This window comes from Neodiprion fabricii, chromosome 5 (genome assembly GCF_021155785.1).
Source record: "Neodiprion fabricii isolate iyNeoFabr1 chromosome 5, iyNeoFabr1.1, whole genome shotgun sequence".
NCBI classification, from domain to species: Eukaryota; Metazoa; Arthropoda; class Insecta; order Hymenoptera; family Diprionidae; genus Neodiprion; species Neodiprion fabricii.
This window is the reverse complement of record NC_060243.1, coordinates 25,187,474-25,211,607: the sequence shown is the minus strand read 5'-3', so window position 1 is coordinate 25,211,607 and position 24,134 is coordinate 25,187,474. Positions and strand designations below refer to the sequence as shown.

Here is a 24,134-nt window from a genome sequence, read left to right as displayed (position 1 = left end):
GTAAGAAACCTGGAGGAGAGCCAGGAAACCTTATTTAAATAATCCTTAGTCTGTGCCAGCCCCCTGACACACGCTGTTAAAAGTGGTTCGCAAAATGTCCCTCGATTCTGCCGCCAATTCCCACCACTAGTGGCGCTAGTAGTTACCTGACGAGCTTGCGCGCGGTCAGCGAGGACGGCGAGCGTGTCAGAAGTCTACTAGCGCCACATAGAGGAACTAAAAAACGGGGACAAGACGCGTACAATTTTTTAGTATACGAGCAGTGGTGAGTGTCAGGAGGCTGGTCTGTACTGCAGTGGCTCCAATCCGATAGAGTCGGTCGTCTTTGTTTACCGCCTACTTTGCGGTGGTCGTTCTCCACAGCGACTTCGACTTGACTACGAGTCCAGCCTTCAATGCACTCGCAGTTACGGTGGCAATCACCGGTGGTTCGTCGAAATCTGATCAAAGGGTGAGGCAAGGAAAGAGCGACAGAGAGAGAGTGAGAGAGAGAGAAAGAGAGAGAAACAAGAAAGAGGAGGCTAGGTTGTCGGTGGTAAAGTTTGGATATCGGCTGTGAAGAGGGTTCGGTTGGCATCTGCATACATGCTTTATGAATTAAATACAAACGCGAAAAAACAGGTGACGAAGAAAAAGAAAACGAAAGTTCGCTCGTGCTCGTTTCGTTTGGAACGAGAGTGTGACAGTGGTGTTATGTTGATAAGAAAACGATAGTAATAACAATAAAAATAATAGTAACAATAAACTGTCAGGCAGTATGTCAAAGTAATAGGTACGGCCGAATAATATTACGGTGACTTCGCGAGGGGCGCGGCGAGGAGGGCGCGGGTGAAAAACCTTCCGCGTGTGCGTGTCATTGGTGTTGTGCAGTTTCTGATACTTATGGTTGGCGTTGTTTGCGTTGAAACTCGTGTGATTTAATTTCATTGCGAACTTCACATTCCAAGGAAGGAAAGGAAGGAAGGGCTCACCAACCTGAAGTAGGCAGAAAGAAAATTACCTCTGCGGTGTTTACTGCGCGCGACAAAGTATACGAGGTGAGCACTCTGCTGGTCGTTCAGTCTGTAGTATCTCTAGTATTGTTGTTTGTTTCTCTGTTCTCTCGTATCACTTTACCTTTTGTATGTATGCACATACATACATACGTACACGCGTACTCGTCGTTCTGCAAATGCATGCGTGCATCGTATAGTCATACGCATGTGTGTACGAACACCGCACAATGGACGAACCGTTGTGAGTGCGCGAGACATTCCTACGCCCCTTAGTCGTCCCCCTGCCCTTGCCATAGCATTTGACAAATGAGTAATGAACTATGAGCTGCTAAAGACTAACAGGCTGTGAGTAATGACAGATCGCGGGGTGTCACGCAGTTAAAGAGCCGCGATCATCATCATCTGGACGCGCGAGAACTGCTCGTATTCCGCATTCGGTATTTTACTTTGGGTCTTTGCTACACGTTGTTTATCACCTTCATCTGAGGGTAATCTTTGTTTGCTATTTCAGGTTGTCGTTGTACCCGCGATTTTGGCCCGATGAACTTTCCATCGGCGAGGATCGCTTTCGAAGAAAAAAGGAATGGCTAGCCTCTCGGTAGCCCCATCAAGCAAGAACAGCTCCCGAAGCACTTCGCCAAGTCGAAGCACTACTCAAGCACAGCGTCACCATCTTCCGGTCACCCTGGATCCTGTTACAAAGTCTCGAAATGTCGCTGCGTGAGTCTTGCTTTGGATGATAATGTTTTTAAGGTTGTTGCAAACCTAGCGAGCAAAAAGTACACAAAAAATTTGACCCACAGATTATAATTTAGAATGTTTTTATTACTCGAAAAAAAACATGTTTTCTGAGCAGTGCTCTATGACAAAATTTAATTATGTTATGATTCTTAGATTATCTGATAGTTTCCTGTGATATTGAGCACAGAATTAAAAAATTGATGATATAATTCTGTGTTATAATCTTACTTTGGTATAGTACTCTACGCCAAAATGTGCATAAACGTTTTTATTGCATTCACATGCTTTCTTAAAATCGGGAAAAGTCACCAAATTTGTAACAATCTTGAATTTTGTAAATATTTTCATTCAGTTGTTTTTCTTCACTTTTCAACATGGTATGATGCAAATATTCTTACTTAAATATATGTTTCATTTATATGCTTGAGCTAAAGCTGGCATATGTTTCTTGGCATTTCTCCCAGCTTACTATTAGAGTAAAAACAAATCTTAACAGTTATAATTTGTCGTTGAGATAAGAACAGTGATATTATATGGCAGGTGAGAAAACTCAATTGCTTATCTATATATAGAAACTGTGGATATCACTTGTTGAAATCTTCATAGATACTCTTTTTTCTGTACTTAGAAATATATTTAAGCAATACATGACGTTGAAGCTACTTTCTAAGAAACTAACGTGGATTGAAATTTTTATTGTTACAAATCCGAAAAGTATTAAAACTCAGGGAATCTCCTGCAAACACTGTAGATTTCGACTTAGAATTGCAAAACAGTGTTTTATCTGCAAAATCCAAGCCAATGTTGAAGAATTAGTCTGATCAGGGATGAAAAATAGAGTAATATAGAAACGGAAATGATATATAAAAAATGAGAATTAATCACAAAAGGCATTCGTAATCATGAATAAGATTCATTTTCATCCAGACATCATTCGGGAGAAGGAAGCACAGGCAGTGGCAGTAGTGGCGGTGGTGGAGGCATGAAAGGCAGTAGCCGGCAGAGGTCACCCGGTGCGGTTGCACGGTCGGGAGACGGTACCGATGATCCTGGGACAACTGGAACCATAGCTGATCTAGAAGATTTTGTATCAAATATTAATCCGCCAACAGACGACGAAGGGGTAAGAGATTGATATTGATAAATATGGTTAAAGATTTACCAGAGAGGCACACAGAACATGTAATTCTAACGCTGTCTGTTGAATTTTAGGAGGCCTACCATGCCACACAGTCCTTCCTTTCAAACGGATCGTCGGAGTTAATCGGCGATGATGTTGACTCTAACGGCGCCCGTGGCCGTCAAGCCATGGAGCATTTGCAAAACAAAATTGTAAGAACCAGAGAGTTAATACGAATAGAACAAACGACCCGAGACGGTGAGTTTCTTAGAATTCTTTGCGTTAGGTGTAGTGGTCGGTCATTAAACAAGAATTATGGAGTGGATTTTATTGTAATGAAGGCGCAAATCGATTAGTATAATACATTTTTTCTTTCACAATTTTTTCAGACAATGTAAACGAGTATTTAAAATTAGCTGCCAATGCTGACAAGCAGCAGCTGACGAGAATCAAGGCTGTATTTGAGAAGAAAAATCAAAAATCGGCGCATAGTATATCGCAGCTACAAAAGAAGTTGGAGAGTTATACAAAGAAGTTGAAAGATTACGAAGTTCATGGCGCTCCGACCAGTCACAGGCAGCCTAGAGAAGTTCTTCGTGATATGGGACAGGGGCTTAAGTAAGTCATAGATCTTTACTTTCAGTTCAGCATTTGTTAGGCTAATATCCATGACACTGTGATCCCGTCTGTGGCAGTTCTTTGATTTCAATTTATAGCTTCTAATTTGAGATCTAATATCTTTCAGAAATGTGGGTGGTAATATTAGAGATGGAATCACTGGTTTTTCAGGGTGAGTACGATAATCGCGAGATTACGATACCTGGTTTTGCATGACTCACAAAATTACTGTGATCTTTTATTATGGGTATCTTTTCAATATTATACGTCGCATTTTCTTCAAATCTACAATTCGAATATGGATTAAGTTTCTCACTGGTGTTTCCAATTCACTTATAAATTTTTATTATAATTTAAATTATTGGTTTTTGTTCAAGGAGCGTCATGTCCAAGCCTCGAGAGTTTGCACATCTTATAAAAAACAAGTTCGGCAGTGCGGACAACATAAACACATTATCACGTAAGTGATATCCGCTGATGTGGAAATCTGACTCACATTTTTTATTATATACCCTACATCCCTACCCTGTACCAGCGTATTTATATTTCTTTATGTTAATATCCTGAAAATATGCCTATGTACAAAATATTCACAACAAATTGCGATAGCTAAGACATATTGCAACGCTAAGCATTCTTTTGTCAAGATTTAAAATATTTCTGAACACATCGGGCTTCAAATGTGAATGTTAATGTTCGTTAAAATATATTACAATTGTTTCTTGCTGCTCATGGCAGTTGAAACTAGTAAGTACCATTCGATTGGTTATAGTGACTTGATGTTAGAATTATTTTATTCACTTCTTCAATCATATTACATGATCATGCCATCTCGTGTACACAGACTGAATAGAAGTTTCGTAAATTGTCTCATGCACTTTTCTTACACTGTATTTTCTAAATTGACCTCTAGCGTCCGATAGGATTTTAACTGTCGACCTCTGTGTCTACAGATGGCTCAACTTTTTATGTAAACGATACACCACGTGCAGGTAACGATGACAACGGTAGCGTTGAAGAAGAGAAGACGCACCATGGTTCGGCAACACTTCCTGGCGGATGCAGCCTGGGTTCGACGCATAGTGCTGCTGCTATTAAATTCCCATCCGAAGAAGGCTCGGAGTGTTCTAGCGTTACCAGTGAAAGCGCTCCCGGCAGCAGAGGGCAGCCCCATGCTTGCCACAGCAACAGTGCTGCTTTCAGCCTCAAGCCGATTTTCTCGGAACTTCAGGAAAACCGAGAAAATTACGATAGGCTGCGAGAAAAACTCGAAGGATTCAAGGTGTGCTTCTGTTTTGAGAACCCTGTGTTCTCTGGTGCAGGGATTTGGTCAGTTGTAATAGTGAGCTTCATTTTTTGTGACAGGTTCTTCAGCAAGAAGTGGCATATCTGTCGCATGCACTTCAAGAGGAACGCTTCAGATGTGAGCGTCTGGAAGAACAAGTTAATGACCTCACTGAGCTTCATCAGAACGAGATTGAGAACTTAAAACAAACAATAACTGATATGGAAGAAAAGGTTCAGTATCAGAGCGAAGACCGGTTGCGGGATATTCACGAGATGTTGGAAAGTTGTCAGACGAAAATTTGGAAGATGGAACACCAGCAACAACAGCACCAACAGTACGTCACACTCGAGGGGCTTGACAACAGCAATGCACGAGCTTTGGTTGTCAAATTGATAAACGTTGTTCTTACAGTCCTACAAGTTGTCTTACTTCTTGTTGCAACAGGTGCTGGCATAATGATGCCATTCCTGAGGACCAGGTAAACTCATTTGAAATATTCTTTAAACTGAATTACGTTCTCATTGTTATTATTCTAATAATTTCAGTCTGCCATTATACTTTAAAAAAGCCTTTGAAATTTAATTTGTAGTTATTATCATTACTCAATTTTCTCCGTTATGTATGTATGTCGTTTACAGTGTTTTCAGCTTGCGCAGTTCTACTGTATTCTGCTTCAAGGGAACAGTAATTTTATTGAAACATATTTACTGTCACAGTACAGCAAAACAGAACGGAACATTGCAAGCTAAAACAATATATATGTCTATGTGTTCAAAAAATTGAAAGATAATAATTGAAAAACATATTCACTAAGTACTAAACAGTTTCTACTTGATAATCTGTCACCACAAAATATGAGGTGTTTTGATAATGAAGCTAATAGTATGTGAATTTTAATTTCTACTGTAATGTAAACTGAAAAAAAAAACAAACAGGACCGCTCTACTCAGCGTCAGTTGTATCCCTTGGAACATTGTCTTTACCATTTTCTATATATTTTCACGTGTCTGTTCCAGCTGTACTAAGCCTCATTGTTTCATGTGCAGGGTGCGCATACTGACTACGACGCTCGTCGTCCTCGGAATTGTATTCGTACTAAAGCAGTGGCCAGAAGTCCACGACGTTGGTAGTCATCTAATGCGACGCCTCAAACAAACCTTAGCAGTAAAGTAGCATTGTAAGTTACTTTAATTCAATGGTCAATCCAGCCAAGAAACGAATAAGTAGACCATGATCGAAGTGCAATATATGAATTCCTACCCATTTATTTCAGGGTTACACGCTCAATATAAATCACCAGCACCCTCCACTGCTGAATTGAAGAAGGAACACGTACCTCGCTCTACTTCACGTCGGTAAATGCCTATTTTTGCTGGCCTATTCTCCAAGCAATAAAAATGGTGCCGAGAGACGTGCGACGCTGTTGCGTCATATCATGAAATTCAATTGCACATTGAGATCAATGATTTCAACTTCTGTCCACAGGATCTTTGATCGTATCGATGAAAAAAAAAAATTGAATCAAATGTATGTGTAGAGTGCCTCATCCTCATGACACAAATGATTCGATGAAACGTGATAGACTATGGTGCGACGCTACTGACAGCAAATTTTTTGGCATTGTCTCGGTTTAGTTAATTATTGTTATTATCACTTGTAGGAGCTTTATTTGTTTATGCGGGTTGGGTGTAATATTGATAATTTGTACAATATGGTTGTAGGTGATCGCAAGTGAAGTGAATTCTCCCAACTCGAGGAATACCGAATGTTTTCAAAGATTCTAATTCGAAATTCGAATGAGAATATAGATTACAAAATGGAATGGTTACGGTAATAGCTAAAGCTGATTCGTTAAATAAATAACTATCTTTTCAAGAATCGGTACCGTTTGTATGAAACAATTCACTGGCTTATCATTTTTCAGTTAACTGCATGCCTTAAGTTATACAAACACGTCAATAATTTTCATTCCCTTAGAACATAGTTCATTTACTATTGATTGAAGTTTCAATTACCTACATTTACGATGCATTATAGTGATAACTACGATTACAGACGAAAGCAGTTCAAAAATAAAATTCCGTTTTTTTCTGCATTGTTTTAATCTTCAATACCACGGTACGAGTTCATTATGAAAAATCTATTTGATAAATCTTGAAATGATATCATGAAGTAAAACAATCTCTTGTGAATCAATTGATTGAGATAGATATCTATCAACACATACACTATTTACCTTCGCAGCAATATCAACGACTTTTGTAAATTGAAGAGGATAATTAAAAAAACTGTAAGTACCTTTTAACACAAAAATGAAACTTACAGCCTTTTTTAAGTTTCACCTTCAATTTTACGCTACTGTTGCATACTAGTATTCACTGTCTGTTATTATTAGACGGTTAAGTTCGGGTAAAAATATTATTCATGTTGTAGAAAATTAAGACTATTGACTGTAATACTTTGACATAAACTTAGGTATAGGAGGAAAGTTACAGGAAAGCAGTGTTTGCCGCTGGTATGTTATATTAAATTCAATTATCCTTAGGATATTTTAATGCCGTCGTCGTGATACGCGGTCCGATTTAATCCGCGTTGATTTATCATTTTACGTATTCGGTGTCACAAAGTAGTTTGTAGATATATGTATAATCTAGCATGAGCAACACTGCTATCTGGAGCTTTTTATGTAGGTATGCAAGAGGCAAATGTCGCCGTAGATAGAGGTTTTCTTAAAATACGCGTGTATTAGGTATACGACTGAGTACTAAAAGGAAATGAACCATGACAGATAAGTGAAATGAGAGAAAGACTGATGGGCTAATTTGTTGCGTTACCGATTATATACCCCGCGGTTGGTTCGAGTAACGTATTTAAGTTCATTTGTGTTGCCTTGTGTGCGTTATTGCTGCGTTGTTGCGTCACAATTATAACATAACATGTTCCAGTAAATATTGATCAAGATCTTCAACAAAAAGATTACCAACACTGTGGCCAGTGTATAAACCATTCGTAATTTATTTTCCACGTCGTAGTTTTAAAAAATTGCAATACCACGTGTAGTGTTTACTATTTTAATATGAATATATGACACTTTTAAGTCAGTAATGACAACGTGAGAATATTTATGTTTCTGGACCAAAAAACGATCATATACATATGATATTAAGACTTGCACATTTCATATATCCAGTAATGATGGCAAAAAGCCATGGCAGAATATTATTCTACATCAAATTTCGTAATTTCGCATTACCCATTACATCACGCAAAACTAATCAGAAGCGGAAGTCGTAAATTGTAGTGTGATTAGGTATGCGCACTTTGCACCATTGGACGAGACTATGTGCACTCGTTGTATCGATGTAGTTTGGCAGTGTTAGTAAAAATTTTTAGTGAATGTTTAGGGGCCGCAGGTGTTGTTCAACACTTCAACGAAAATCATTGGAAATTGCAAAGATTTTTTGGCCTGTATATTTTTAACAACAGTAATCATAATCCAAACATCAATCCCTGGATTGTCACTTTGGATTACATTAATGCCGTAGTGAGTGATATTAACTCAACTCAAGTCCACAATTTATGTTATGTACAGGCAACATTACTTGTTAACGCTAAAGTGAAAATCAGAATTGTGCTGCTGGACGCTGAAAGCTCCTAACCAGACATGATGTTCACTTCATTACCGTGTTGCACAAATGATATACATATAATAATATGCATGTGGAACATGTATACACATAAATACACGCGACATAAATGTATGGTCAATGAAAAAAGAAAAAAAAAAGCATTGTACAAAGCATCGCATTGCCTAAAGATAATGTAGATAAGTATGACCAGAAGGTGACGATTATTAAATCAATATATTAGTTAGTGTAGTTCATTGAGTTTTATCACCAAATAAACATAATTTATTGAGAGAAGCTATTTTGTTTCAGCATCATTTTCTCATTAATTGCATATTTTTATGAACATTTGATCATCTTTATTATTGTACATCTATATTATTACGCTGCATATGATGAAGTTGTAATTCGATGAAACGTATAAACTGCAACTTTTATTAAATGAATGTACCAAATGAACAAGATTGAAAAATCAATGGATAGTTTTAAAAATAATACATGATTGGGTCTTTATTTTCATTTTATCAATTTGAAATGTATGTCAGTACATAATTTACGATAGCAGAAAAAATTGTAGAACTGAAACACTGGTTCGTAAAATTTATATAATGCCTCACTTATTGGCCATAGATTTGTGCCTTGGATAATCTTACAATTCGTACATTTGGCGTTTGCAATAACGATAATATTAATAAAAAAAAAAAAAAATATATAAAAAAATTCTAGCGTAATCCTACCGCGATGCCTTAAGGGATCAATTTTCAGGTAATATCATTAAATGAATAGACGTATGAAAATTATTTTATATAACAATATGGTTTACAAGGCTTTTTTTGCCTGCGTTACGTACGTCAAGTAATCGTTTCAGCAACAGTACAAAAGAAGAGCATCGGAATACAGAATTGTGCACTTTTACGTCCTAGTACTGAAAAGTGCTCTTTTTTATACTCTGCTATAAAAAAAAAAACTTGTAAACCATACTTTTGTTACATAAAGTATCCTGAGCAACATGTAGGTAAAGTCTTGTTCGCCACGGGTATTTGCAATATTTGTCTTCAGCTCGCGCGCAAGTCCACCTACGACTGATATTGCACACTTCTACTCAGCGTTAACAGATCTTCTTTACCACCTTGATGCACAATCTACTGTATTATACGTTTAGCACGATAACAAACGGCAAATATGCGCCAAAATATCTACTAGTACAAAATCTGTCAAGTCATTTCAATGAATGTATATTTGCTATTAAGTATCACGATGAGTTTACTTGTTTGTGTAGCAAAACATTTGTACACAGTATGTATGTATATGTACAAGGAGTTTACGTATACACATTCCTAGTCATACAAATGTAGTGAATGTCATTTTGTCTTTTCAAAAAATTCACTATCGAGCAAACAATGAAGTGGATGGTTACCACACCATAAATGGTAGTTTTGTCATTTTCGTTTTATGATTATTTTGTTTATCACGTTTCCAATTATCAGAACCATAGTAATTTTAGAGATTATCACTAGATGTGCAAATTCAAAATTACTGTTCTTGTTATTATTATTGTTACTTTACTATAGCTCAATACTTTGAGTTATCTATGATACATACTATACATATATATGTTTGAGGTCCAATTAAAAGAATTTCGTTTTTTTAATAATATGAAGATAGAAAATCGAAGCAACTTAGTTTTTATAAAAATAAATTCTCTGCAGGGAAACTTGTATTAGGTACGCGGTAGGTTTACCAATTTTAAGCTCTAGTCCTGCAACATTCTATGCATACCGTGAATGTCTGTTTGAAGAGATCATTCCAAGCCACACAGTCACAATTCGCACCAACACATACGCAACTTTTGATTGGCAGCATTTGTCTGTTATGTTCAGATCAGATAAAAATTGTACACGTGGTTAGCGTAGGCAGTGACTGTGTGGCTGAATAAGATCTGTTTCAACAGATATTCCCAAGATATTAATAAACATTGCCAATTATTCGTCAGTCACATCTCTCGTAAAATAATTTTTTAAGGACATGGGACACAGTATCGCCAACATATGTATCTTAAGGACGAGACATTTACATTTTCAATCTGGAAAGTCACATGCATAAGTTTTCACTGTTCAGTATTGGCTAACCAATATATCAGTACCTTTAGACTCTGGCAGAAACATGAGGACATTATTTTACAAATTCCTTATTTCAACATGATGATATTTTCAAAGATAGTTCATTGTTGTAGCTAACTCACGTTATTAGAAACTTCCGTTCAGATACTGAACTCTTCTAGACACATGATTCTGATATAGAGTTGACTCTGGGTTTTCCTGTTGCCCTGATCACCCCCATTTTCGTATTATTTTTTTACAGTTTATCTGTACACAGGTTCAATCAGCAGTTATCTGTATTCCATCGTGGGACCCCCTGACCACAATCTCAGTCGATATAATTTCCATGACTTGGTCAGACACCTCCTCCTTCTGATCTGTAGTTGATGGAAGATGGTGCTTCTTGCGATGGCACATCATAGTAGACCGGGATACAAACGCCTTGCGACAAATATCGCATTCATATGGACGTTCACCAGTGTGAAGACGTTTATGTATCGCCATAGGACTGAACTGGGTGAATGTTTTTCCACATACGTCGCATCTGTAGGGCCGCTCGCCGGTGTGCGATCGACGATGGCATCGGAGAGCCGCACGACGGGCAAACGCTTTGCCACACATCTCACATACAAAACTCTTCTCACCGGTGTGCATTGTGGAGTGAATTTTGAGGTCGACCCTTGTGAGGAAACCCTTTCCACATACCTCACATTTGTACGGTTTTTCACCAGTATGAATACGAAGGTGGGTATTCAGGTAGCTTTTACTAACAAATAGTTTATTGCAGACCATGCAAGGATACTGACGATTATCCTTTCCTGAATGGATTTTCTGATGGCTTTTGCACAGTCCTTTCGTTATGAATCCCTTACCGCATATGTCGCACATATATGGCTTAACACCCAGGTGCCGATTTTGATGATCTAGCAGCGACTGTTTCGTCTTGAAGTTCTGGCCACATGTGCTGCAAGGATATGGTTTTAAGTCTGAGTGCACACGCTGGTGTACTATGAGGTAGCTTTTGCACTGGAATCCTTTGCCGCAAGTTGAGCAAGTGTAATCAAACTGTCCTGTATGTGTTGCAGTGTGCTGTGCGAGACCGATTTTACTACGAAAGGCCTTCTCACAAAGTAGGCATTGAAACGGTTTCTCACCAGTGTGCTTTCGCATGTGTTCTTGAAGTTTGTAATTAGTTCTGTACTGTTTTCCACACTCTGTACAAATTTTTGGTGTCCACTTTTGTCTAGCTGTTGTTCCAGGCTTCTTTTGCTCCTCTGGATTCGTCGCAATATCGTTGCATGGCTCACTTGTGCATAATACCTCTTTGCTTTTACTCGTCTGGCAGTGCTGCTTATGGATATTCAGAGCCTCGACACTGGTGTAGTATATGCCACATGCGCAGCTGCAAAAATGAACCTCAAAGTGCTGCGCAAGACTGGGAGGTTCTGTGGCAGCTTCGTTGCACAAACGACAGACATACCAACTGTTACCTGCCTCATCTATACTGGGATTGGTCAGAATTGCTTGCAGCAGTGATGCTTTAGCTGATTTAGTATATTCCACAGGTGTCTCGCTTGCATTGCTACTTAGATTACTACGTCCACTTGTTGATGGGGCTATTCCGGCTTGCAAGGGATCCTCAGTTCCATCCTCAGTTCGTGTCTCCATCTCGTTCTCGACTGATGCATCGACCTCGCTATCACTATCACTGTCTGGTTGGTGCATGCGATTTTCTCTTTCCTTTAATTATAAAATATTTATGAGATTTCAAAAATTTAATGAAGTTTTTGCAAATAATGCAAGACCTAACACTAGCTCAATTGATTCTAAAAATAAGTTGTTATTGAAGTTTAGTATAAGCTTCGAGAAGTTTTTCTGAACTAGTAATGATGAATCCAAGTTATTAATACTAACGTCAGTCTCATTAGCTTCTGTTGAACATTCTGTAGAGAGTCGTTCTTGCAGCCTATGATATTCATCCTTCACAATAACAGGTTCAAATTTTATATCCTTGCAGAATTGTACCCGTTCCATTTGGCATGTGTCGTGACAGTCTTGATTCTGTGGACTGATTGATGTCACATAGTTTATGTCCAGTTGGCTGAGGTCCGTCTCGACTGTCAGGTTACTTACGACCGTCACATCTCCTTCTAGATGCATCGTGAGCTGCTGAGTAGAGACCTGTAATGGATACTTTTAAGATTGCCAAGCTTCCTGAACAAATATCAGTATGAAGTTAGGTAATCGATAAAAAGAACATGGTAATTATAAAGAGTTGATCAGCTCTAAGTTTGCAGAATTTTTTCAAAGATATTATATAAGAGCTATATAATGAACTCTTACACTACTTTCTGATTTCTTTGTACACGTATCTGTAGAATTATAATGCATCCTATGAAGAACGTTAATTGGAAAGAAATACGGAACTAATTTTTGAGATCCAATCAGTAGCTCCTTAAGTAATATCATTGAGAATAAGTAGAGCAAACTAAGGAATATGTAAGGGAGGATAACTTTGATTTTAGAAGACTGTCGTTCCGTAATTTACTTTTTCATTGTAAACGAACTGCACATTGATATCTACATTTGGAAGTGTATTTTATACAAGTGATTAGTGATGAAAAAAGTGCACAGCTAAGAGTTCTATTCAGTGTGAACCATTTTTTTCAAGCTGTTCTGAGTATTTCAATACTATAATGTTTTCCTACCTACCTCATCCTGCATGTCACGTATGTGCTGGTCAACCATTCGTACTGTATCACCATCTAGCTCTATACCAGCAACTTGAATTTCCCCGCCATGCTGACACATCTCTTCCTGAGAAACAACCTGTTCCCCGCCGGCGAGATCCATGTCATCCATCACTTGCATAGCCTGCATTTGATCAGAATCCCCGCAACCTTCCTTGAAATGACTGTCATCGACATGAACACCCTTGAGCATGGCGACGAACATCCCCTCTGTGTGAAGACACTTCTCTCTGAAGTTGTACAGCTGATCCAACTTGTAAGCGCATTCCTGGCAAACCAATTTTGGCAGCTTGTCCGTCATGGAGATCTGGAGAGTGAGACAATTAGGACAATTTAGAGTTGGGTTAGGTGGTAATGCGAAGTCGGGTCGGACAGAATCGCCACTTACCTGGACAGGAAGACAGGCGGAAATTTTTTCATCTATGTGCCGGATTTCACCTTCGGTCTCGAAAATCGGAAGACCGAGGCTGAGACTCGTCTTACCAGCGCAGAGTCGGCACAGCTCGCTGAATTCCTCGATCACAGCCATGTTGATCAAGAGACCAAGGCACGGAATTCCTTTGAAAGCCTTCTCAACGTTGCGCTTGTTGCGATCCTCGGGCTACGAACCAGGAACGAGAGCCGAATTCGCGTCCGTTCAGGGTTCATAATTTACGAATTGATGAACACGAAGCGAGGAAAACATCGTCATTCCCAGTTCAAGACTTGACAGACGATCCACGCGAATCCACGATTGTAGCTGCATGTAAATTCTCTGTCTCGGATGTGCCAAATTGCCAACCTAGGATCGTATTGTTCACGACATAAGGATTTTCTTTTTTCTGATGATACTGTTGATGGGCTCACGGACCTCTCTAGTTTCCTAAGCACCGGACGATGAGATACCGAGTAGCTCAGTTTTCTCAGTTAAAAAAATTCTTTACGGAGGGATACAGGTTCCGATTTCACGAACATCGGTCGCGGACGGCAGGCATTGGTTAGATATCGTGGAAAGATGAGTTGTCCTATCGAAAAGCTAGGGTTAGGTTATCTAATTAGGCGTCGTCGATAGGAAAGAAAGCCCATTTACCATAGTTAGACGGTGGCCAGGGTTCTCACCGTTAAACTAGTAATAACTTATGTTCAGCGAGTCTCATAGCTGTTCAAGGTGTGCCATATGTTTTAATTAATCTACCACATGTCTACCACTAAACTATGATAACGGTTCTACGTCAATGTGAACGGGTCTTTGCTTCATCGAAAATGCATGCAATTTTGCATCTATTACATACCTGCCTCGTCCTTACCGACCGTAACCGTGAATTGAGCGTAGACATATATGATGAGAATCATTAGAGTACGGAAGATACAGGTGTTTATTAGAAAGAGAAAAGTAGTAGTTTCTAAGTCCGTAGTCTCAAATTCTCTCTGTCTCTCCCGTTCTACCACGTTCTACGGGTCGGACCGGCTGGACACTCTCAGAGTCGACCACGAATCAACGTCAACTGTTCTAGAAGATATTACTGTTCTTTCGATATCCGCAGAGAGTATAACCCCATATAATTTTGATATAAATATCTTGTTTGCTCGTTGCAGCTAGCACTTGTGTATTATTACCAAATGAACATTGTCATAGTACTTAAGAGTTTTGTATTGTTGTAAATTTTAAACAATTTATAACATGAATATCGTATTGTATTGTATGCAAATTCTGCTGACGATGTCACAAAAAACAAAAAATACATTCAAAGAGAATGCTGTTCAACGAGGGCACGAAATTTCATTTTTATTATGTATTGAAATTGCGAAGTTAGATTATGCAAGTTTGGAAATGCACACATCCGTGCGTGCCACATACTTTGATTCGGTACTTATATTCGACCAGTGATTTGAAATAAATTTTCGAGTCAGCTTATGTTGTAAATTATTCGCAAAATTATCCTAATTATACACTGGATATAAATATTAGGGTTGTAAAAATAAATGTAAATGTGAACTGATGAATGTGCGTGAGTTAAAATCTGAACTACGAATAATCTGCTAGCATGTATATTACTGAGTATAATGAAAATTTGAAAAAGTAAAGTGAACAATTAGCTTGTTATTCCTGGTAACACCCTTAGACCAGCCAAAAATGTAAAACTTATAACAAGAAGAAGCCGTGCTTTGAAATAGGGCAAGGCTATTTCAACAATAAAAAAAAAAAAAGATAGACATACTCATACGCCAAATTCCTACTCTTCCGTGGCTAAAATAAAGAGACTCATTTTTCGGTGATTCACTAAGTGGATTTTTGTTAGCAAGAAAAACAAAAGTTATAACTTGTTTCTACGTTATCATAGTTTTTAAAATCATCAAATACAATTCACCCCTTGTGTACTACTAGCGGTAGCCCCGCGTGTACAAAAAGTGTGACGAAAGAGTGAGATAGAGCAGTTATGCCATCCGTAAAACTTATCTCTCTCGCTCTACAACCTTTTCGGCCGATACGATTCCTCTCGGCCAATTAAATGCAGAGTGAGAGAGACGGAGTATCTAGTGCATACATACATCTCGCTCTCTCATCACTACGGCCACAGTTTTCGCGAGGTTGACGGCATGGGTAAGCTACCTCAGTAGTATACATATGTTTTAAGTCTTGCCTTCATAGTAAGAAATCCCCCAGAACTACACTCTACGTTACCATACTCATTTAGCAAGCTCGAGAAACTGCATTACCGGGCACAACCGCGAATCTTCAACCGTTCATCCCCGAAACCTCGCACGTGTCAACTTCAGCAAGGTTTCTTTATCGTGAGTCAGCTTCGGGAAGATTCTTCCATCCCTCTGATGACCAACGATAGAGAGGTTCCGAGGGGAGGTAAGACGTTGGGAAGCTTGCAACTACCCTGAATGAATTCTCGGAATTTCATCTGATAAACAGTTCTCGGAATCTCCCGCCAAGTTTTTCGACTTGACGTTAAGAAGTCGCATGCAATGGTTTTTGGCGCGACGTTCAATTCCGAAAGATTCTGGAGCCGTGAGAAGGACCTTCAAAGCCGCGAAAGCGCGTGATCACTCTGTCATTTCATAGGAAAGTAGCGTAGTTATGTTGTCGTGTACATACATCAAGGCTGCAGCCCAAGTTATCGAAACTCACATACTATCCCAGTGATATTTCGCAATCTGTCAGGATTCGAATTTTGAGATTATAGCGTTGGCTACAACTTTGAGATGATGAGAAACAGATTTTATATTTTCCCATTGGAAACTTCAATTTTATCATTTTTGATAATAATAATCATTAGTGCATAGTTGTAAAATTAAATATTTAACGATGCCAATCTGATAAATAAAAGGTGATATAGGTATATGCTATGGTTTGTAATTCCAGTATTTACTGTTCTCAATGTGTGGCAATGTCCCGATATTAAAAATGGAAAGTATTGATTTTTGGTTCAGGCACCTCCTCCAATAGTATTATTTTCAAATTACTAATATTGACTCAGAGGCTCTTTCTCTTCTTCAAAAATTTGTGTTCGTTGTTCTTTTACCAAATGTGAAAATGTGTTCTTCAGCCGTTGAAAACATGTAACCTTGACAACTATCAACACTTGGTTACACTCAAAAATCATAATAGTTGAACGACCAAAGAACATGGACGTAATGAATGGCAAAAATCGGTATTATTAACTCTGTGCTGAAATCTGGCCCAATTTTGTATTCCAAAGTTTCGTCTCCTCTCTTACTCCTGAGCGCGTCCCCAGGACCCAGGACCCCACGATGTTTTACCGATAAAATTACGAACTGTCCAAGTATAAGTTTCCCTGATGTTTGACATTAATGTTTATCACCAATTCTGATTTCGCCGATTGAGCTGAACCTCTCTGAGCAGGTTGTACTTACAAAAAGAAAATTACAACGCGTCATTTTGACATTGATGCTACAGAAATTAATTAGGTAAAATGCGAGAATGTTGAATGTAGAAACTAGACAGTGTCTATTTTCATGTAAAATATAGCTACCGTGTACAATATTTCCAGTGTGCCAGAATTCCACAAGCTATAAAGTAATTTTTATGCATCGCATTGCTCGGGGCCAAAATGTCATCAGTCGTTTATTTATGTGTATCATTAAACTGTGTACCACTGAGCTTTCCACCGCCGAGAGCTCAGGGACTCCGTACAACAGATAACTCAGAGACTGTCATTATCAGTTTATTGGGTTAAAAGTTCTGCTCGTTGCTTGTCCTAGATAACAGCTTATCAATGTAATTCGATAAATAATTGACAGATGCTGTATCAGTTTCGTATGAATATTGATTCCTTTTAGAATGAGCAGCTATGTTGGCTAAAATGGAAATGGAAACATTTTGGACAGAGTTTTTTGCCTGACAATATTATAGCTCCAGTTCAAGACTTGCTAGTTTTACGTTATACGACGATGTTCTGTTACCCAATCATCGTGTTATTGGAATTGATTGAATTACTTAAGCTACACGATGCTGCTCATCGAACAGATGAATTTACTACTTTACAGTCTGTCTGCAGCAGCATAGCGCAGAGTTTCCACAACAGTAAGATTACTAATCGCAGACCTTGAGGTTCAGTTATCCACGCGCAGTTCTACTTGCTGCACGAATATCGCTCCGTTTCAGAATAATTATTACCGAAGCTCTCAGTTCTCGTGTTTTTGACTATCGATTTTGCTTGACGATCGGTGTACTTTGAGTTATAAAATGTTGAAGATCGGATTCTGTGGAGCCGGTAAAATGGCTCAAGCTTTAGTCAAGGGATTTATAGGAGCCGGTGAGGTCCAAGTTTCAACGTTTCTTAAATACCGAGTCATAATGGATTCTTCTTCTGTCTAGGATTGACCAAGGCAGAGTTGGTTTTGGCCAGTTGTCTCCCAAACGATGCTGACAGCATAAAAGCCTTCCAGGTTACTATGCCTTCAGATTTTTCTACTGCGACAGAGTAATTTATCACACTGATATGTTATTATCAAATGATTAAGCCTGCGGTAAAAAAATCAATCTAATCAAAGTTACCGATATTAGAGTGATATATAACTCACATCATCTCCTGTAAATGTCGTCGCGTTTTGGTCTTATCCTTGAACACTTTTATCTAAAATTACTGGCTTGTAATAGTGCAGAGTATTGAAGTCTGTATCGCAAACGAAGTACGTGCAGAACAGCAATACACTGTTTGGAGTTAATCGTGAAGTTTGAATAAAATTCGCGATGTCATTGAACTCACCAACAATTCCCTATAATAACAATATTTGTGGCTCTAATGTTCAGATTATTTATCCATAGATTGCTGTCTGTGATTATTGTGAGTGTGTTTGTCAAGTGATGTTCAGTATACTTGAATTATATACCGCATTTCCATTGCTAAACGTCGAAAGTATCATTTATACAACATTTGTACGAACAATAATGTTATTCATGCTTGATAAAATTCTGAACTCCTCTGTTATCATATCGGATAGAGGTATCATCGAACATATACCTACTGCTCATAACTTATGATTGATACTTTGTTCCAAATTTTGATGCAACACTGCAGTCATAAAATAGCAATTTCCATAACGGTGACTATCAATAATAGCTACTTTATTATTCAGCTTTTCGACTGCTACTATAACTAATGACACAAGATTTTGTGTAGGATATTGGTGCGCGAGCGATCTTCGAGAACCGGACGATCGCTGAACACGGCGATGTTCTGATCCTTGCGGTGAAGCCACAGGTCGCCCCTGCGGTACTTTCGGAGTTGAAGAACAGCCCGCGAAAGTTAACGCTATCAATCGCGATGGGTGTGTCTCTGGCTGCCCTAGAAAAGGTTTGCCTAATTTATTTATTATTATTATCATCAATAGTCCATCTTCGAAAAGAGGAAAATAAACGCAACATGTCTATAATGGAAAAGTGAAATGGAATGGAGAAAATAAGAAGTTTTACATAAGAAGATTAATTGGTAAAAAGTGAATGAGTAAACTCAGTATTTATTCTCAGCTCTTAATTTGGAAGTGAATGCTAAAACCTACAGCTAAAACGTTTAAGAATTTACTTTCATTAAAGCGGATGTATTTCACAGCTTGTTTAGATCTTTGCATATTGAATAATCAAAATCGTTCAGTTCTGATTTGTTTCTTCATTTTCTAAAAGCATACCGGCTAATTAAAACTATCTGACCTATCCGATATATTGCACACCCTGGTAGAAAAATATTTCTAACTTACAGTGTTTCAATAATGTTAAAGAAATATGAGGCAGAAGTTAGCAGATGATACCTAGCAGAAAAAAAGCCTGCGCCTTTCTGAGGTACGTCATCGGGTACTTTACTGGTGACCCTTAGAAAAAAGTTACAATCCAATTACGGTCCAGCAGAAGATTCGCTGTCACCAGTAAGGTACTTTCTCAGAATATTTCTGAATAAATATGTAAAACTCTTTGAAGAGTCTAATACTCACGAGGTTAAAGCTGGTAACGTTACCGTACCGAAACGTTGAAACAAAAAATTACTATTTCACACCTTTAGACTAACTGAAGTCGTTGAATCTACAAAATCTGAGTTTGTTGATGCTGTGTTAACGGTTTGCAAAATTTCATTAACATCAGGATGATTAATATAATCTCTAATTAACTATGAAAATATTCCGTTTTCTTTTACGTCATTGCAACACTGTGAGTCGGAAGCATTTTTTCACCAGGGATAGACTAACATTCGTGTTCAAGCAAGTTGATTGCGATCCAAGTCAGTTTGGAAGCCATTTGCTCTTTCTTCCGAGATTCTCGAAAATCAAAGTTGATCATTTCCTTCTATTCTACTTCGTCAACTGCCTGCCGATATGCTATTATTGTAATGTTCCAGGCTCTGCCGTCGGGTACCCCGGTCATCAGGGTAATGCCAAATACGCCCGCGCTCGTGGGTTGCGGTGCAACAGTATATGCACGCGGTTCTAACGCTGGCGACGAGGATGTCGCGATAGCGAAACGGCTCTTCTCCAGTGTCGGAGTATGCGAGGAGGTGACGGAGACCATGATTGACCCTGTCACAGCATTGGCCGGATCCGGTCCCGCTTACGTGAGTAGCAATATTGTTGAACATAATATTGTGTTTATATCACACTTATTCTGTCATTTATACGAGTGGCCTGCATCCGACAGGTCTACATGATGATTGAAGCCCTGGCCGACGGAGGGGTGAAAATGGGCCTCACCAGACCTTTGGCTTACAAATTAGCGGCACAGACAGTTCTGGGAGCTGCAACTATGGTTCGGGACACGGATGAACACCCGGGGAAGCTAAAAGACGACGTAGCATCCCCAGCAGGTGCGCAAGAGGGAAATATTTTAAGGGGGTATTTATTTGTTCACTACGAAAATTTGTGTTTTTTTTAAGGCTCAACAATCACGGCCATCCACTATCTGGAGCGACATGGTTTGAGATCTGCCCTCATCGGCGCCGTTGAAGCTGCTACTGAGCGTTGCAGAGAGGTGACCGCGGCTGCTAGACCAAATTAGGAGTTCGTGAAGGATAAGTGTAGAATGTGATTGAGGCGAAACGCCCATTGTTCGTTCAGGAAAACGTTCATAGCATTAGTCGGAATATTCGAAGGTCCTGGAGCTCCTACTCATGACAGACCGCGACAAACATTCGGTTGAAATCGTAATTATTGATTATACTGCAGTGCGACAGTGACTTCAGAAAGATGTGGCTTTTGGGAGCGCTCTCAGTTGCCATGGGAGAACGTTGGTGTTGGTGTCATAAAAGTTAGTAACAAATGAGTGTTAGACTAAATTCGAATTGTTTTTTAATGAATCAGTGTGAGCAGATCATGTATGTAGTACTTAAGAGGGCAAAATCGTTGTACGAAAAATTCCAACGATTGAGATAGTGTACATAAAATAAACTCTTTTTGAAAGCTAGATGTGTTCACTTTGACCTTCACAGATGATCACTGAGTACAATTGTTGTAACGTCCCTCTGAAATATCTGTCGGGGATTTACGTCAGATATTCTCAGAAAATGAGTTGAGAGAGAATTCGGGGTCGTGGAATATTTTTCCGAAAAACGGCCGAAAAACGAGAAGAAAGTAAGGCTAAGCCCTTTGCATTTTAGGCGAAAATTTTCGGGATTTCGGAAAGTGCTGAAATAAATTCTTCTTGGGACTATTCCGACGTGATTTTGCAAGAAAAATCGATTGGATTGGAAAAATTATGCAATTTTTCAGCTTGTGCTCTTTTCGTCGTAGTTTCTCTGCTGTTGGTCCTACGCCCTTTTAGCTGCGTTTTCTGAGTTCCTGGGGGTCCGATTAGTTTAACCTGAAAGTGAGGCTAAACCCATTGCATTTTGAGCGAAAATTTTCGCGATTTTAAAAAGCGCTGGAATAAATTCTTTTGGGCACTGTTCCGACGTGATTTTGCGAGAGAAATCGTTTGGACGCAGTCCCGATACGCTGTGATCAACGCATCAGAAGTTACAGCCGAAAAACCTGAACCTAAGTTTTCGCCATTTTTCAGCTAATGCTCTTTATGGTCGTAGTTTCGCTGCTGTTGGTCCTACGCCCATTTTGCTGCGTTTTCTGAGTTTCTGGGGGTTCGATTAGTCAGAAGAGGGTCATAAAAATCGAATCTAAGACCAAAAATTTTTTGGTCGAAAAATGAAAAAAAAATAAGGCTAACCCCTTTGCATTTTTGGCAAGAATTTTCGCGATTTTGATAAGTGCTGGAATAAATCGATTGATGCGCTGTATCGACATAATCGTGGGAGATGAATCTTTTGCGCCGAAACTGCAGTCGCTGCGAGCCATGGACCAAAACCTCCGGCTGGAAAACGCAGAATCTACGTCGGGTTCTCGAAGAGTTAGGCAAGGAAAATCACAAAACTCAATACTTGAAAATTTCACATCTAGTTTATTTAATATGACCTAAATATAGTACAAGTGTTCAAGTGTCAGTGTATACGACCTCAAGAAGTGTTCAACAAGCACTAAACTAAACGTCAAAAAATACTGTAGAAAAATGAACGAATTGTATACAATACTTGTTTGTGTCATACATAGAAAACACAAGCGCAATCAATACTACGTTAAGTAGAATATAAACAATGTTGCGTGAGGTATTATTACTGTTGTTAGTCAGTGGTATTTGAGTCGCGGCTCAAGTCCCAATGGAAAGCACCTCCACAATACTACGTACATAATATTGTATTGTTAATACTTTATGTTAGATTGAATAAAATAAAGGATAAATAAATTCCACTGTATTTTTATCGCATTTCCTTCGCTGTTAGTTTTACCACGCACCAAATACCCGTTTTGTACTCTTAGGGGTCCGATTAGTGTATAAAGGGTTGAATTATTGTGAATTGATCCTGAGACGAGAACGAGAAAAAAAAGAGGACCCGTATTTTCGGCATTTTTCGGCAGGTGCAGTTTCCTCCCTAGGTTGTCTCCTGTTGATCCTACGCTCTTTTCGCTGCGTTTTCTGAGTTCCTGGAGGTCAAATTAGTCAGGAAAGGGCCATACAAATCGAATCTGAGACCAGAAATTTTTTGGTAAAAAAAAAAGGTAGGTTAACCCCTTTGTATTTTTGGCGAAAATTTTCGCGATTTTGAAAAGTGCTGGAATGAATTCTTTCTGACACTAATCCGACGTAATTTTGCGAGAGAAATCGATTGGGCGCAGTTCCGGGACGCTGCGATCGACGCATCAGAAGTTACAGCCAAAAAACGAGAACCTGTATTCTTGACACTTTTCGGCAGGTGCTTTTTCCTCCGTAGTTTCTCTCCTGTTGGTCCCACGCTCTTTTTGCTGCGTTTTCTGAGTTCCTGGAGGTCAAATTAGTCAGGAAAGGGCCATACGAATCGAATTTGAGACCAGAAATTTTTTGGTCAAAAAAAAAGGAAGGTTAACCCCTTTGTATTTTTGGCGAAAATTTTCGCGATTTTGAAAAGTCCTGGAATAAATTCTTTCTGACACTAATCCGACGTAATTTTGCGAGAGAAATCGATTGGGCGCAGTTCCGGGACGCTGCGATCGACGCATCAGAAGTTACAGCCAAAAAACGAGAACCTGTATTCTTGACACATTTCGGCAGGTGCTTTTTCCTCCGTAGTTTCTCTCCTGTTGGTCCCACGCTCTATTTGCTGCGCTTTCTGAGTTCCTGGAGGTCAAATTAGTCAGGAAAGGGCCATACGAATCGAATCTGAGACCAGAAATTTTTTGGTCAAAAAAAAAGGAAGGTTAACCCCATTGTATTTTTGGCGAAAATTTTCGCGATTTTAAAAAGTCCTGGAATAAATTCTTTCTGACACTAATCCGACGTAATTTTGCGAGAGAAATCGATTGGGCGCAGTTCCGGGACGCTGCGATCGACGCATCAGAAGTTACAGCCAAAAAACGAGAACCTGTATTCTTGCCACTTTTCGGCAGGTGCTTTTTCCTCCGTAGTTTCTCTCCTGTTGGTCCCACGCTCTTTTTGCTGCGTTTTCTGAGTTCCTGGAGGTCAAATTAGTCAGGAAAGGGCCATACGAATCGAATTTGAGACCAGAAATTTTTTGGTCAAAAAAAAAGGAAGGTTAACCCCTTTGTATTTTTGGCGAAAATTTTCGCGATTTTGAAAAGTCCTGGAATAAATTCTTTCTGACACTAATCCGACGTAATTTTGCGAGAGAAATCGATTGGGCGCAGTTCCGGGACGCTGCGATCGACGCATCAGAAGTTACAGCCAAAAAACGAGAACCTGTATTCTTGACACATTTCGGCAGGTGCTTTTTCCTCCGTAGTTTCTCTCCTGTTGGTCCCACGCTCTATTTGCTGCGCTTTCTGAGTTCCTGGAGGTCGAATTAGTCAGGAAAGGGCCATACGAATCGAATCTGAGACCAGAAATTTTTTGGTCAAAAAAAAGGAAGGTTAACCCCTTTGT

At 39.1% G+C, this 24,134-nt stretch overlaps 3 protein-coding genes across 15 annotated transcripts; 2 read left to right on the top strand and 1 right to left on the bottom strand.

Moving 5' to 3' along the window:
- The first annotated feature begins 390 nt into the window (after positions 1–390).
- On the top strand, positions 391–10,862 carry LOC124183696 (transmembrane and coiled-coil domains protein 2). Of its 11 annotated transcripts, XR_006871027.1 has the most exons (13): positions 531–1,037; positions 1,507–1,715; positions 2,664–2,859; positions 2,949–3,114; positions 3,246–3,474; positions 3,602–3,646; positions 3,852–3,934; positions 4,213–4,221; positions 4,428–4,756; positions 4,840–5,240; positions 5,779–5,939; positions 6,036–6,117; positions 10,765–10,862. XR_006871027.1 is itself a non-coding variant. In XM_046572522.1 (12 exons), exons 2-11 carry the CDS (start codon positions 1,579–1,581, stop codon positions 5,933–5,935), a joined length of 1,752 nt encoding a protein of 583 aa, XP_046428478.1. In that variant the 5' UTR covers positions 391–451; positions 1,507–1,578; the 3' UTR covers positions 5,936–5,939; positions 6,036–8,610. The 11 variants fall into 11 exon arrangements, 10 of the variants coding, with proteins under 10 accessions (XP_046428478.1, XP_046428476.1, XP_046428483.1 ...); XM_046572522.1 differs by lacking the exons at positions 531–1,037; positions 10,765–10,862 and adding an exon at positions 391–451 and having other exon boundaries at positions 6,036–8,610; XM_046572520.1 differs by lacking the exon at positions 10,765–10,862 and having other exon boundaries at positions 6,036–8,610.
- On the bottom strand, positions 8,234–14,280 carry LOC124183694 (zinc finger protein 260-like). Its single transcript, XM_046572512.1, has 4 exons — positions 13,626–14,280; positions 13,200–13,544; positions 12,402–12,668; positions 8,234–12,227 (listed from the first exon to the last, which is right to left on the bottom strand). Exons 1-4 carry the CDS (start codon positions 13,764–13,766, stop codon positions 10,767–10,769), a joined length of 2,214 nt encoding a protein of 737 aa, XP_046428468.1. The 5' UTR covers positions 13,767–14,280; the 3' UTR covers positions 8,234–10,766.
- Positions 14,281–17,746: 3,466 nt separating this feature from the next.
- On the top strand, positions 17,747–21,134 carry LOC124183702 (pyrroline-5-carboxylate reductase 2-like). 3 transcript variants are annotated; one of them, XM_046572545.1, is made up of 6 exons: positions 17,747–18,003; positions 18,066–18,136; positions 18,871–19,044; positions 20,077–20,289; positions 20,373–20,538; positions 20,608–21,134. In XM_046572545.1, the coding sequence occupies exons 1-6, from the start codon at positions 17,934–17,936 to the stop codon at positions 20,727–20,729; spliced, it is 816 nt and encodes a 271-aa protein (XP_046428501.1). In that variant the 5' UTR covers positions 17,747–17,933; the 3' UTR covers positions 20,730–21,134. The 3 variants fall into 3 exon arrangements, with proteins under 3 accessions (XP_046428501.1, XP_046428503.1, XP_046428502.1); XM_046572547.1 differs by lacking the exons at positions 17,747–18,003; positions 18,066–18,136 and adding an exon at positions 18,276–18,534; XM_046572546.1 differs by lacking the exons at positions 17,747–18,003; positions 18,066–18,136 and adding an exon at positions 18,615–18,793.
- The last annotated feature ends 3,000 nt before the right edge of the window (positions 21,135–24,134 follow it).

Bases quoted from the DNA above. Each gene is read 5' to 3' on its own strand.
- LOC124183696 (XM_046572522.1), top strand. From the start codon at position 1,579: ATGGCTAGCCTCTCGGTAGCCCCATCAAGCAAGAACAGCTCCCGAAGC. The intron at 1,716-2,663 runs GTGAGTCTTGCT...ATTTTCATCCAG, and splicing joins AAGTCTCGAAATGTCGCTGC to ACATCATTCGGGAGAAGGAA. The intron at 5,241-5,778 runs GTAAACTCATTT...TGTCTGTTCCAG, and splicing joins ATGCCATTCCTGAGGACCAG to CTGTACTAAGCCTCATTGTT.
- LOC124183694 (XM_046572512.1), bottom strand. From the start codon at position 13,766: ATGGCTGTGATCGAGGAATTCAGCGAGCTGTGCCGACTCTGCGCTGGT. The intron at 13,545-13,625 runs GTAAGTGGCGAT...CTCACTCTCCAG, and splicing joins CCGCCTGTCTTCCTGTCCAG to ATCTCCATGACGGACAAGCT. The intron at 12,228-12,401 runs GTTAGTATTAAT...TTATAATTAAAG, and splicing joins CAGAAGCTAATGAGACTGAC to GAAAGAGAAAATCGCATGCA.
- LOC124183702 (XM_046572545.1), top strand. From the start codon at position 17,934: ATGTTGAAGATCGGATTCTGTGGAGCCGGTAAAATGGCTCAAGCTTTA. The intron at 18,137-18,870 runs GTTACTATGCCT...GATTTTGTGTAG, and splicing joins ACAGCATAAAAGCCTTCCAG to GATATTGGTGCGCGAGCGAT. The intron at 20,539-20,607 runs GTGCGCAAGAGG...GTTTTTTTTAAG, and splicing joins CGACGTAGCATCCCCAGCAG to GCTCAACAATCACGGCCATC.